We start from the raw sequence: 13,660 nt of genomic DNA, 5'->3' as shown, positions 1-13,660 counted from the left end.
AGTAGTGATACATATTTATGTCTACTTGGGACTATTTGTTCCTATAGTTAATAGGTATTAAAATACTTTATCCTCTAGGCTTAAGTTTATATTGCCTTCTGTACTCAAATCTTTGAGTTTATTTCTTTGATCTTTAATAAAGATATGAGATCACATGGATGTGAAGGTAGGAAAGTCACATAAGGCAAATACATCATTTAGCTTCATTCAGTCCCATTTTTGGTTTCCATCAATAGCCACCACCAAAATCTGTAAGAAAATTCTTACCAATATTATGCTCACTCTATATTCTCAACTTGCACTGCCTCATCCAATTTCCCCTCATTCTTCTATCATCATCCTACTTGAACCCTCTAAATATACTGTGCTCCATGCTGAAATTTTTTAGCAATCTTAGGATTTGCTTGCATCAGTACATAAAAAGGCATAAGCCTGTCAATGACACAAAATGAAATCAAAGCAGTACTCTTATTTCATCGAAATTCACTTTGTAGCAATAGCCTTAATTAAGAAATTTATAAGTATTCATATTTATTCAGGCTATTCTACATTTTGTTTGAAACATTTAGCCACATTAACTGTTCTTCCAGACAGAACAAATACTTGTTATGTTTGTGGATAAGCCAATTGATGACTGTCCTTTGTTGAAAGCAAAATGTAAAAACATGTTTTGTTCTCATTTTCAATTTTCTTGTATTTCTTTATGTGTCATTGTATTTAGACCAAGGAAAGTAATTGTTCTAAGAGTGAACTTTTGAATTACTACTCAATCCCCCCAAACTGCTGGCTTCTTCCAATGGTAACAATGTCCTCAAGTTATGCTGGTAAATATAGTATAGGAATCTATGAACCTATGAAGTTAGCATCTCTGATAAAGAGAGTGATCAGATGGAGCTTGAAGCTCCACCACCTGTGTAATGGTTGAAGAACTGATGGATAATTATTCAGAGGAAAAAAAGACTGTATGGGTTGGGCAACAGCTTTTGTTATAACATAAAAGAGAAATTCGATTTATTCTATGTTGTCTCAGAAGACACAACTAGGATTGATGTGCAGAAATCATAAGGAGGGAAAGTGCAGCTCAAAAAAAGGAAGACATGCATAACAATTACCTTTTTTTTCAAAATTAAATTATCTGATTTTGGAATCCCACCAAATAATGGAACAACCTGAAGTTAGAATCCACACATTGTCTGAATATCATACGAATCAGAGAGAATGAATAAAACCACCAATAAGCTATGCCTATAGCATGACTAAAACAGAAAAAGACTTCAATTTTCATGTAACTAGAAAAATAAATATTCAGAAACAAGCAGAGCCACTTCTGGAGCCCCCTAAAAAGCAGCAAGTGGACACTAGAGGTGTGGAATACAAATATAAACATTTTCCAAAAGACAAGAGTCCCATCCTGAAGGCAGAGATGCAGAGAATAAATCTTATGTCTGGATTTTCAGAGTTCTGGCTATGGGGAATTGAGAGGCAGGGCCTTGAAAGGGCATACAGAGTTGGAAGTTATAACCTCTTCTGAGAAGAGTGGAAAGATGTGGAAGGGGGAAATGGCTTTGAAGACAGATTCCTAGGGATTTAAGGGGTGAGAGGGATGAAGAAAAGAAGTGATATAAATTAAAGGTTCTATGAAAACAAATGAAAATTGAAACATCAGAAGACATTATTTTCTCTCCTCTGTGCCCTCAACTAATGCAGACATTAGTTAAAGAACCTGCACTTCACCACACCAACAGAAGAGGGCACTCCTGAGCTAAGAAATCTAATAAACTACCAAACATCCTTTTCTACGTACAACTGTTAAAACTGGTCTAGAAAAAGATAAGATATTCCAAAATTAACAGATAATAAAAGACAACATCCATACTAAAGGTATTGCAATAGAAAATAAAAATAAAAAGCAAAACATTTCAGATGATGAAATTCCCCCAAAAATGAAGAAAAAAATTGTAACAAAATATGCCAAATCTAAATTACATATCCATAAACAAGCATTTGCAGTGTGAAAAAACATCTCAAGGAATTTTTTTAAAGTTCAAAATGAAAATGAACATAAAAACAGGAAGGTGTGAAATGAGAGTTGACTGAACTCTGGAACAAAACTGAAGATAAAGAAATAATCATCTCTGAAATAAAGACTAAATTAGATGACATCCATAGGCTGAGATTGTAATAAGGAACATATGCAAAAAATAAAAGACAAAATAATGACAATGACATAAAGAGAGGTAAAAAGGATGAGCAAGAAAGTGAGGGAAAACATCTAAAAAGGTGAGCATTAACGAAGTTATTAGTATAAAGATAACAAGAAAAATATAAACATAGAACATATAAAATACGTATTTAATATTTAATCTTACAATATTAAGATAGAGAACATATGAAAATAAACAGACAAGATAAAAAAGAAATGCAATAAATAATACACAGTAAATATTACCTAAAATAATATGTAATAATCATATCAATAAAAATTGACTTAACTGATTTATTAAATAAAAACATCTTCGAATTAGCTTTTGTAGCAAAACCTAACTGCTAAACAAATCCAACTGTTAAATAAACAGACCCACTTAGAACAAACTGATTCAGCAAAGCTAGACCAGGTGAATGCAAGTAAATTAAAAATCCTGATATTCCAAAAGGGAGACTTTAGGCTTGAAAATATTAAATAAGACAAAGAGTTTACTTCATATGGCTAAGGGACCCAATTCACAGTGAACAAATAATGGCTATTAATGTATATTCACCAAGTTACTTCCTTAACAGAGCATAAATTACAGAAAATATGAGAAACAGAAATACAGTAATAACAGGGGACTTTAATACTTTACTCTCACTCAAAAACAGATCAAAAAGACCAAAATAATAAGTATATACACAACATAAATACTGCAATCAATAAGGTAGATTTTCTTGACACATATCAAAAAGAACATACCTTCCTCTCGAGTACATGAAACATTCAATAGATCGGACCATCTATGAGGTCACCACAAAACCTCTATAAGTTTTATAAAGTAAAATTAATACCACATTCTCTAATTACAAAACAATATCTAAAAATTAAAAACAAAAACCAAAAAGACTCTTCAATGAAAAAGTTAATATCTTCTATTAAACAATCCTTTGGAAAAGAGGAAATAAAAACCAGAATTTCTACAGAATTATAATAATAAAAATATTATCTTAAAGAATCTATGGAATACAATAAAAACAGCAACCAGAAGAAAATTGGTAGCTTTAACTATGTATAAAATGAAAGAATGAAAGCAATTAAATGTCCAACAAAGGAAGCTGGAACAAGTACAATAAAATAAACATAAAGTAGAAAAAAGAACAAAAATACCAGCAGACACTAATAAGGTGCAAAAGAGAAAAGGAAAATACTAAAGAAATCAAAACACTAGTTCTTGAAAAAATAAGTAATAACATAGACAAAGCACTCACTAACCAAATAAAGAGGGAAAAAAGGAAAAAGCATACAAATCCAAAATAAGAAATGATAAACAGAAATTTATCACTGAAAAAAGGTTAAAAAATCATGATAGTAATTTACAAATATCTATGCAAATAAACTAGAAAACCTAGATGAAACAAATAATTTCTTAGAATTATATATATCCTTAAATATATCTGTGGAAAGGATATTAAGTATGAGAAATGCCCCACAGTAAATGATCTTAATTCACATGCTACATCAGCATATTAAAGGTTCTGAGAAGTCCTGTGTAACCTGCTTAACTTTATTAACCTACTAAGAACTAGTGTTATGTTGACTGTTATGAAGGAAATTACTATGTTTTAGAATATACTTTAGAAAATGCTACTGAAAACAAATCTGATCAAAATTGTAAAAGTTAAGTTGAAATAGCTATTTTTGGGTCACAGATTGTCTTTCTGTATGTAGCAACAGTACTACCTCTGGAAATCTGGGGATAGCACTGTCATATCTTTCAGAATTTAATAGTCTTATTAGTTATAGCATCATTTGACAAATGAACTAAGACTTTGTACTTTTACACTCTTATATTAAAACACAAAACAAAAAAATTTTGTCTTAATGCCATTATTGATATAGTTCCTAGAACCAAATAAGAATAACCATTAACAGATGTGTTGGTATATTTTCCTATTAAGAATGTCAGAAAATAAATTTATGGGACTGATTTTGATAAACGCATTAAATGAGTGACAAATTGCTTTACCTATAACTCTTGCATTTTCCTGAAATAAGATGCAGAAAAGCAGCAAGAAGAAAGTAGAAAATAGAACATGACCTTCAATGTACTCTGGTATAAAACTGATAGTGATATTTGTGACAAGCAGAAAAGTTAAATACTCCTTTTCCAAATTTTCATTTTAACTAAAATTTCTGTATTTCTGTGAAAAATAAAGAGCCTAATAGTCCCCCGAATTATTTTATCAGATCTATTGATAGATTTTTATGTGCCTCCTTAAGTATATAGGGGTTTTTACATCAAGTTTTTCTTATGAGACTAAAAATAAAAACTCATTTTGGTAATGGTATTGTTCTGTGCATCAAAACTTACTTATTCAACAAATTCTTTTAGAGCACTTTTTTTTTGTACCAATCACTGTTCTAAGTTCTTTAAAATATTATTTTAAGCTTTTAAGAATCCTATGAAGTATATATTATTTACCTTCATTTTAAAATTAGGGAAACTCAGGCACACAGAAGATAAGCAACGTGTCCAAGATCACACAGTGATAAAGTTAAGATTTAAACACAGACCAATCTGGTTTTAGGGTTCATGCACTTAATGACTTAGCTATGCTGCCTCTAACAATTTCTTATACAGATGTATAGGAAGAAAAAGCAGCTAGAAAATTTTAAGTAAAAGAAATTTAATTTGCTGACACTGTAGCAAGGTCCAGATCTTATATGTTATGCAAACTTGCTTGGGATTTATTCCAAGGGTCAAAAAATATAAAGGCACACATAATCCATTAAAAAAAAGGTAAAAAGTTGTCATACTATATAGTAAAAATGAAATAATGATGAAAATCATGGGGAAAATAAGACTGCATAACTTTTCACAATATGTGATAATTAAATAGTATGATTTAGCTACTGTGTGTGGACATAATGCTACAAATGTTTTAATAAATGAACATTGTGATTTAGATCATAAGGTGTCTAAGAGTGTAAAATCCAAGAGTTTTGCTTTCAGATAGCACAAAGAAGGTCACAAAAGATCGTTACTGTAACCTGAAAACACAGGATAAAATGAAAATTTTACTTTAAGCCATAAAAGAACAGTAGATACAAAGAAGTCTAAATAAACTAAATTCCAGAGAAACAGGCTCCTTTGGGTGATCAAAGAGCTATGCTGTTTCTATGAAACCAACTGTCTATCCTGGGTATCTGTGAGTGGATGAGCAGGCATATTATAGGAAGAGAGATTTTGCTGGGGTGAGAAAAATACCGCCAAAGCTTTTAATGACAATATGACTGATGTAATAGATTGTAAACAGAAGAACTCCACATGTGAAAACAAATTGTTGAGCCTGACAATTTTCCTCCATAAGAATTCTAGTAAGAGTCAAAGAAGACAGTCCTGAAAAGCAGAAAAAAAGCCTGTTTGATCAGTGCTTAGGTTTCAGGGCCCTGCTGGAATTACATCTAGAGATGAACTACAACTGAGTATACAGGCAACCCAATTCCTTTAGATATTATAGTTTCAATAAGATCAGCTCCTTCATGGCTGCACAAAAGAAATGAGGGATATAATCTGATTTGAAAAGGAGGAAACATGGATGGATCTTGAGATAATCATGCTAAGCGAAATAAGCCAGACAGAAAAAGTTGAAAACCACATAATATCACTTATATGTAGGATTGTACCTAAAAGCAACAAACGAATAGAACAAACAAACAGAGACTCATGGACATGGACAATAGACTACTGGTTACCAGAGAGTAGAGGGAGAGCGGGGAAGTAGATGGAGAAAAAGAGGTCAAATATGTGATGACAAAAATCTAACTATGGAAGGTGAACACACAATGCAATATATATGCCTTATTGCTAAATTGTACACCCGAAACTTACTGGATTTCGTTAACCCGTTACACACACACACACACACACACACACACACACACACACACACGATATAACTCAGCTCTAAGTCACCCTGGCTAACTAAAAAAAAGAAAGGATGGATTAACTTGCTTAAAAACACACACACACAAAAATTATCTAGTTTACAATCTGCTATTCTCTTAAGAATTCCCTGCATGTAATTTTTTTAGACATACAAAGAAAAAGGAAAAATGAAGCCCCAAATCGAGAAAAAAATAGTCAAGAGAGGTGTGCTAAGATAACCTAGATATTGAAATTAGTAAAATGATTTTTAAAGTAATAATTTAAATATGAAGGATGTAGTGTAAAAAATAGAATGAAGAGATCGAGAATTTTAGCAGAAAAAGGGAAGCTGTTAAAGAGAACTAAGTGAAATTTTAGAACTAAAAAATAAGACTAAAATTCTTAACAATGGATGGATATAAAAGAGACTTGACAGAATAGGAGAAAAAGAACAGTAAACTCAAAGGCAGGTCAATAGAAAATATCTAAATTGAAACATGGAGAGAAAAAAAAAAATTTAAACTATTATCATCAGAGACCTGTGAAACAATACCAAATGATCTCATATATATGCAACTGGAGTTCCACACGCTGTGAAAAGAATTGGGCAGGGGAAATATTTTAAAATATTGGCTAGTCTATGGTCATGCCACCCTAAATACACCTGATTCTGACTGATCTCGGAAGCGAAGCAGGGTCAGGCCTGGTTAGTACTTGGATGGGAGACCACCTAGGAGGACTGGGTGCTGTAGGTGTAAAAAATAAAGGAGGGAGGGAGAAAAGAAAAGAGGGGGAGAGGGGAAGAGGGGGAGATGTGGAAAGGGGAAGGGGGAGAGAGAAAATATTTTTAAAAAATAAATAAAAATATTGGCTAAAGATTTTCCAAAACTCATGAAAGATGGTTAACCAAACATCCAAGAGGTTTAGTTCTTTAGTTCAAAACTAAAAAAAATCATACCTAGACACATAAAACTACTGGAAATTAAAGATAAAGTAAAAATTTACAGCAGCCAGGGAAGCATGATACATTCAATTTAGGGAACAAAAACAGCAATGATGGCTGACACGTCAGAAACAATGTAAGCCAAAGATAATGGAATTACATCTTTGAAGTGCCTAAGGAAAAATCAACCTAAAATTCTATTTCTAGATGTGTATTATAATCCCTAGAGCAACCACTAAAAAGATAATACAGAGATATAGCCAAAATGCCAGAATGCTTTTGGTCCTGGGAATGGCTCAACAACTTCCTACTGGATTTAACTCTTCTGCAGAGGACATAATTCAAAAAGGGAGCTACCTTGTATCATTGAATAATGAAGAGAATCAGGCAAATTCTGTGGTGAAGTACACAACGGAGGGAAGTTCTACAGAGTAATTGCCCACTTTTTGTACACTTGTAGATTGAGAGTAGGCATTGTTGATGTACATGGTGCCCAGGTATCTGGTAGAATTACAGCCTTTCTGGCAGAGGTAATCAGAGTACTGACACAGGGCAACTGCAGCCACTAGAGAGAAAAGGGAAGTCTTAGAAAAGAAAAAGCCAGAAAAGGAATCCCCCAATTCCCTATCTGTATCTTTGGCTGAACCTTGTATGCAAAACCAACTCAAGCTGCTCACTTAAAGACATGAACTGAGAATAGACCTGCTGCCCGAGGGACAGAGTCTGCAATTTGTCTAATCACATTAATTGTTTAAATATTTTCCAGTATACAAAATTCTGCAACATACAAAGAAAAATGAGAATGACACTCATTCCTTTAGTAAAAGAAAATTAACTTGGAATTTAGCAGACAGGATTTTTTAGAGCAGCAATTACAACCATTCTCAGTGATGTAAGGGAACAACATATGCTTCCAATGAGAAAAAAAGAAAATGTGAGGGGCGGGGGGCAGAGGGGAACACAAAAAAAGAACCAAAAGAAATTGTAGAACAAATACAACATCTAAATTGGAAATTCATGGGATTGGTTTAACAGGAAAATAGATATAAAAAGAGTTTAGGAACTTGAAGATTAATCAATTGAAATGATCTCAAAGAAGAGAGAGAAAAGACTGAAAAAAATGAGCAAAGCCCTGGAGACAAGTTAAGTAATAACAAATGGTACCACATGTATTACACAACAGAGACTCAAAGGGGAAAAAAAGAGGAGAGAATGGGAAAATATATTTGATGAATTATAAGCCAAAATTTCTCAAATTTGGTGAACAACATAAATTTCTATATCCAATATGCTGAATAACTCCCAAGCTAAATAAAGAAGGCCATACCTAGGTACACTGTAGTGAAACTATTGGAAACCAAGATAAAGAGTAAATTTGAAAGCAAGAAAAAAATAGACAAATTACATACAAGGGAATAAAGATGCAATTAGTGAATGACAACAGAAATTACAGAGGCTTGAAGAGAACAGAACATCTTGAAAGAACTGAAAGAAAAAACTGTCAACCCAGGATTTTATGTATCTAAAAAATAAAAAAAGACTACTTGCATTATTTTTATTTTTTCTTTTAATTTCTTTTTAATATATATATGACTATATCAGCAAAAATTGAAACACTGTTTTCTGGAACTTATATGTAGGTGTAACACATTTAACAGCTATAGCAAAAAGAGTAGGAGAAAGAATAATTGGACTTACATAATTACATTCCGCAGATTACACAAATTAGTACAATATTAAGTAAATCTTTGAAACACTAGGGAGATATACAGCAATCACTATAGCAACTTCTAAAAAAATGCAGATATCCAAAAAAATAGAAAATTTAAATTGATTTCTAAAAATATTAAAATAATCCAAAATAGGACAGAAGGAATGGAAAAATAACAATGAAGGGATAAATAAAAAACCAATAATAAAATGGTAGATCTGAACACAATCATATCAATAATCACATTAAATATAAATAATCTAAACACTCTAATTAAAATGTAGGTATTACCAGAATAGAAAAAGGAAAAGCAAGCTTCACTATATTCTATTTACAAGAGATAACACTTAAAATATAAAGATAGATTCAGGTTGACTGTGAATGGATGGAAAAGATATACCAATAGAGCGATATTTTTTTTTTTTAGCTGAAGTGGTTATGTTAATATTAGAGAATGGATTTTAAGACAATGAGTACTATCAGCAAAAAGAGCATTACATAATTACAAAAAGGCCATTTCATCAGAAAAATAGAACAATCATATACGTGTACAAACCTAAAAACAGCATCAAAATGAAGCAAAAATCGACAGAATTTAAAGGAAAAATAGGCAATTCTACAATTACAGTTGAAGATTTCAATGACTCTGTTAGTAATTGATAAAACTATGCAAAAATCAACAAAGCCATATACAATATCTGAACATTACCGACTACCTTGACCTAATACCTATAAAATATTCCATCTAATGACTATAAGATATAAACTTTTCAAGTGCATATGTGATACATTTACCAAGACAGACCATAAACTGGGCCATAGAGCAAGTCTCAATAAATTTAAAAAGACTGAAATTTTACAGAGTATGTTCTCTGATAAAGAGAACTAAGTTAGATATCAATAACAATAAAATAGCTAGGAATTAAAGATTAAACAACAATAAAACAGTAATATTAAATAATCCATGAGTTGAAAATGTAATCACAAGGAATTAGAAAATATTTTAACTGAATAATAAATACACAATATTTCAAAAGGGTGGATGCAGCTAAAGAGAGTTTATGAGAAAATCTATAGCTTTAAGTACTTGAACTGAGAATAGACCTGTTGCCCAAGGGACAGAGTCTGCAATTTATGTCTAACCACATTAATTGTTTAAATAAAAAGTATCACTCATAGGAGAAAATTGCAGAATCCTGAGTTTACATAACTTAACACTCATATATTCCAGTATACAAAATTCTGCAACATACAAAGAAAAATGAGAATGACACCCATTCCCTTAGTAAAAGAAAATCAACTTGGAATTTAGCAGACAGGATCAATGACCCTAAGTTTCTATCTTAATAAACTAAGAGAAAATGAAATAAAAATTGAAAAATTAAAAAGCAGAAAAATAGAGATTAGAGTATAAATCAATGAAATAGAATATAGAATAAATCAGTACAATCCAAAGCTGGTTCTTTGAGAATACCAATATCAGGAATGAATGATGTAACAACTACACATATTAAAAGGAAAAAAAGGAATCCACTTTTGGCATAACAGCATGAGAAGTTCCATGATATAACTCCCTAGAAAAAACAAAAAAAATTACTTTAAAAAACAACCTAAGTCTCTATAAGTGGTCCTAAGAGCATACAGCAATTAAAGAAACATTTATTCAAAAAAAGAGAGTCTGTTAAAACTCAGTAAGAACAGCAATAGTCTGTGGGATCTGAAACAAGACCCACTCTCTATTTCCTTCAGCAAGATGGAAACTCCAATCTAGACTATAGCAGCCAAGGAAACAAGATTCCCTCTCCAAGACTTCCTGGGAGGAGCAGAATGTCAGAATTTCTCATCCTGTCCCCAACTACATGTTGCTAAAGCTAAGTTCTGGATGAGTGTATCTGAGATGTGGGAGACTTCTTCGAAATAGCTCCCACTCATGGGATGAAAGTTCAATTTTGGGTACAGCACCACCAGGACATACTATGCTCTTATTATTATATTAAAATTCCTCATTTCCAATGAGATAGGAGGGCCATAATGTTTCCTCTGCAAAGTGCAAGCAATTTGTGAGAGGAGGTCATGATGTTGTAAATCTCTGGAATGTTTTCTGAGTATGGAATAAAATGTGGCTTTAGTACCTTATGAGCTTTCAAAGTTATCTGAAAATATCATGAACTTCCAGGAAAAGTTATTTTCAGTTAAACAGTATTAAATATGATATAAAGTTAACTTTTACTGTTTCAGAAAAAAAAAACAGAAATTGTAATCATAATATTAAACGAAATTACAGACTATTCTAGTCTTTAAGCAGTATATTTACTAAAGTAGATAAAAACTTCTTTTCTGATAACCATTAAAGGACCCTTGAAAAGAACCTATAGAAAACTAGGGCAATCTTTGAACTGAAAAAAAAAGAAATCACAAGGAATGAGTCACAAACTTGTTTTTTTTACAGAATTTAATATTTTTAAAAAAAGAAAATAGAAAAATTATCAAAAAAATCTTAAAAGGTTCATTTGGGGGCTAAATGCTAGCACTGAAACTTTTTGTAATTGATTTAAGGTAAAAGCAAAAATTATATTAAAAACACAGCAGCTACAGCCATCCAATATAAAGCCTACCTGCAAAAGAGCAGGACAAAATGAGCTGAGTGAGCAAATATCCACATCATGGCCTTAGTAACAAGTTTCAAATGGTTTTTCAGTTCCCAAGGTCTAAAATGATCATCTTGCATGCTTAGATTCTACTTCTTCAAGAATCCACTGAATGCCATTCAAAAAACCAGTTAGAGTTTCAGCCTCTGTATCCTGAACCTATGAGCAGATAAAAGAGACTGTTATCAGTAGGAAACTAAGTCCAAAATCTTATGTTTATGAGGAACATTTTTCTAGACACTAAAAAAAAAAAAAAAAAAAAAAAAAAAAAAAAAAAAAAAAAAAAAAAAAAAAAAAACTAAAGGAATCCCAGTAAACTTTGATGAGTCGCTCAAGTTTTGTCTTCTAAAGAGCTTAAATTGAAAATAAGATCTCTTATGTCATAATAATTACCAATATGAAGCTTCTAGCTTATTTTGGAACTCGGCTTTGGAAATGGGAAGATCTACCATTTCCATGACTTGTTTGTATGTATTAGGAAAAAAAAAATTCCTCCAAAGGATCCATTTTGAAAACAAAAACATTTTTGAATGAACCTACATAGTCAGAACCCAGCTGATAAATGTGACATTTTGTTGCAAAAAGACTGCCCCTCCTCCTAATGATAAGCTAAAACTCCCATCACTCAAGAAGGTAGCTTTCAAACTGTTCCAAGAGTTTCCAGGGCTTCATGGACAGGAGAGGGGGAGGCAAAAAGACCTCTTTCTTGGCAAAAATATTTCCAATATTAAATTTTCTTTTATCTATTTTATGTAGGGGCTTTCATGTACAGTTTCATTTGATGAAAAGATTCCATGACCAAAGAAAATTTGGAGAGCAAGAAACTATAAGATGGAATCTATATTTGTGATGGCGCTAAAACATAATACATAAATGCTGAAAAATCATGATAGTGGCATCTAAAAAAACAATCCCCAATATCTCACTATATGCATGACAGGAGAGGCAAATAGGGAGCAAATGATCAGCTAAGACTTAGTGACACTCATCAAATATCTTATACCAATTAAGCTATTAAAACTGACTTTAGAGTGCTATTTCGTTAAAGAAAATAAGAAAGAATAAAATTAAATAAATTACAGAGTGAAAAATAAAATAAGATTTTTCTTGCCAAAGAAGATAGTATCTTACCATCCATGGGTGGTTTAGATGATTCAGACGTAGCTCATGCGCCAAATAAAAACAGGGCATTCTTTTTACATTTGCTTGAGAAATACAAGATAAAACCAACATTGGTCTTCCTGAAGATCCAAAAGCTGGATCTGTCATTGCCATAATATGAGAAAATTCATCTTGCCATTCATGTCCTAAGGAATGTAGTCAAAACTCTTAATTGCATTACTTGTAATGATTAAAATGATAAAATTAAAAATTAACCAAACAAGGAAACCAAAAAATAACCAGAATCCAAACATGACAAAGTGTCTCTATTGCTTTGTTTATTTATTGATCTGTCATAATATTAAATTAAGTAGCCTTAATTTAATATTATTGTCCTCCTCCGTGAGCCTAACCTAATCAGGTGAGCCCTTAAAGGGATATGGTTCTTCCTGGTGAGAGATTCTCCACTGCTGGATTTGAAGATACAAGGATTCATATGGCAAGGAATGAAGATGGCCTCTTGAAGCTGACCGCAGTCCCCAGCAGAGAGCTAGCAAGGAAAGAGGGGCCTTAGTCCCATAACATTAAAGAACTGAATTCAGCCAACAACTTGAGTGAGCCAAAGTAGATTCCCCGCCTCCTCCACAGAAAGAGATGCAACCCATCAACTACCCTAATTTCAGTCTATGAGATCCTAAGTTGAGAACAAAGCCATGCCATAATTAAGACTTCTGACAGAGAACTGTGAACTAATAAATAGGTGTTGTTTTAAGCCACTAGGTTGGAGATTTTATGTGCTAACGGAAAACAAACATTTAATGTAATTATCAACATGGTACATTTAAATCTATCATATACTTCTTGGATTTTGACTTGTCCTTCTGTTCTTTGTTCTTTTTTCTCTCTTTTCCTGTCTTCTTTTGGATTGAGGTTTTTAAATATTCCATTTTATCTTCACTACTGGCTTATTAAATTATACCTCTGCTACATTTTAATGTCTGCTCAAGGATTTACAAAGTACTTTTAAATAATTTTATACAATTTCACATGTAGAAGAATCTTATAATAGTTTATTTCCATCTCCTCCCTTCCATGCTGTGCTGTATTTTTAGCATGTTTTAATTTAAAATATCATATA

At 32.0% G+C, this 13,660-nt stretch overlaps 1 protein-coding gene and 1 pseudogene across 13 annotated transcripts in view; one reads left to right on the top strand and one right to left on the bottom strand.

Annotated features, from left to right (window-relative positions):
* Positions 1 to 13,660, bottom strand: part of FBXO4 (F-box protein 4) — a 163,350-nt gene that overhangs the window by 139,974 nt on the left and 9,716 nt on the right. For 2 of the 13 annotated variants that reach the window (XM_015595334.2, XM_015595335.2), the window contains exon 6: positions 12,844 to 13,072. The exons of 6 other annotated variants lie outside the window; for them this stretch is intronic. In XM_015595334.2, the coding sequence (XP_015450820.1) occupies positions 12,936 to 13,072 (137 nt within the window). In that variant the 3' untranslated portion in view covers positions 12,844 to 12,935. Of the gene's footprint in view, positions 1 to 8,611; positions 10,348 to 11,207; positions 11,601 to 12,552; positions 12,729 to 12,843; positions 13,073 to 13,660 lie in introns of those variants that run through there. 5 more of the 13 variants (XR_001517600.2, XR_001517601.2, XM_025052148.1 and 2 more) reach the window with 5 other exon arrangements.
* LOC112486129 lies at positions 6,756 to 6,874 on the top strand (annotated as a pseudogene).

The sequence above is a fragment of the Pteropus alecto genome, unplaced genomic scaffold, assembly GCF_000325575.1.
Source record: "Pteropus alecto unplaced genomic scaffold, ASM32557v1 scaffold338, whole genome shotgun sequence".
Classification (NCBI taxonomy): domain Eukaryota; kingdom Metazoa; phylum Chordata; class Mammalia; order Chiroptera; family Pteropodidae; genus Pteropus; species Pteropus alecto.
Note: the sequence above shows the minus strand (reverse complement) of the source record. Positions and strands in the feature narration are given on the sequence as shown.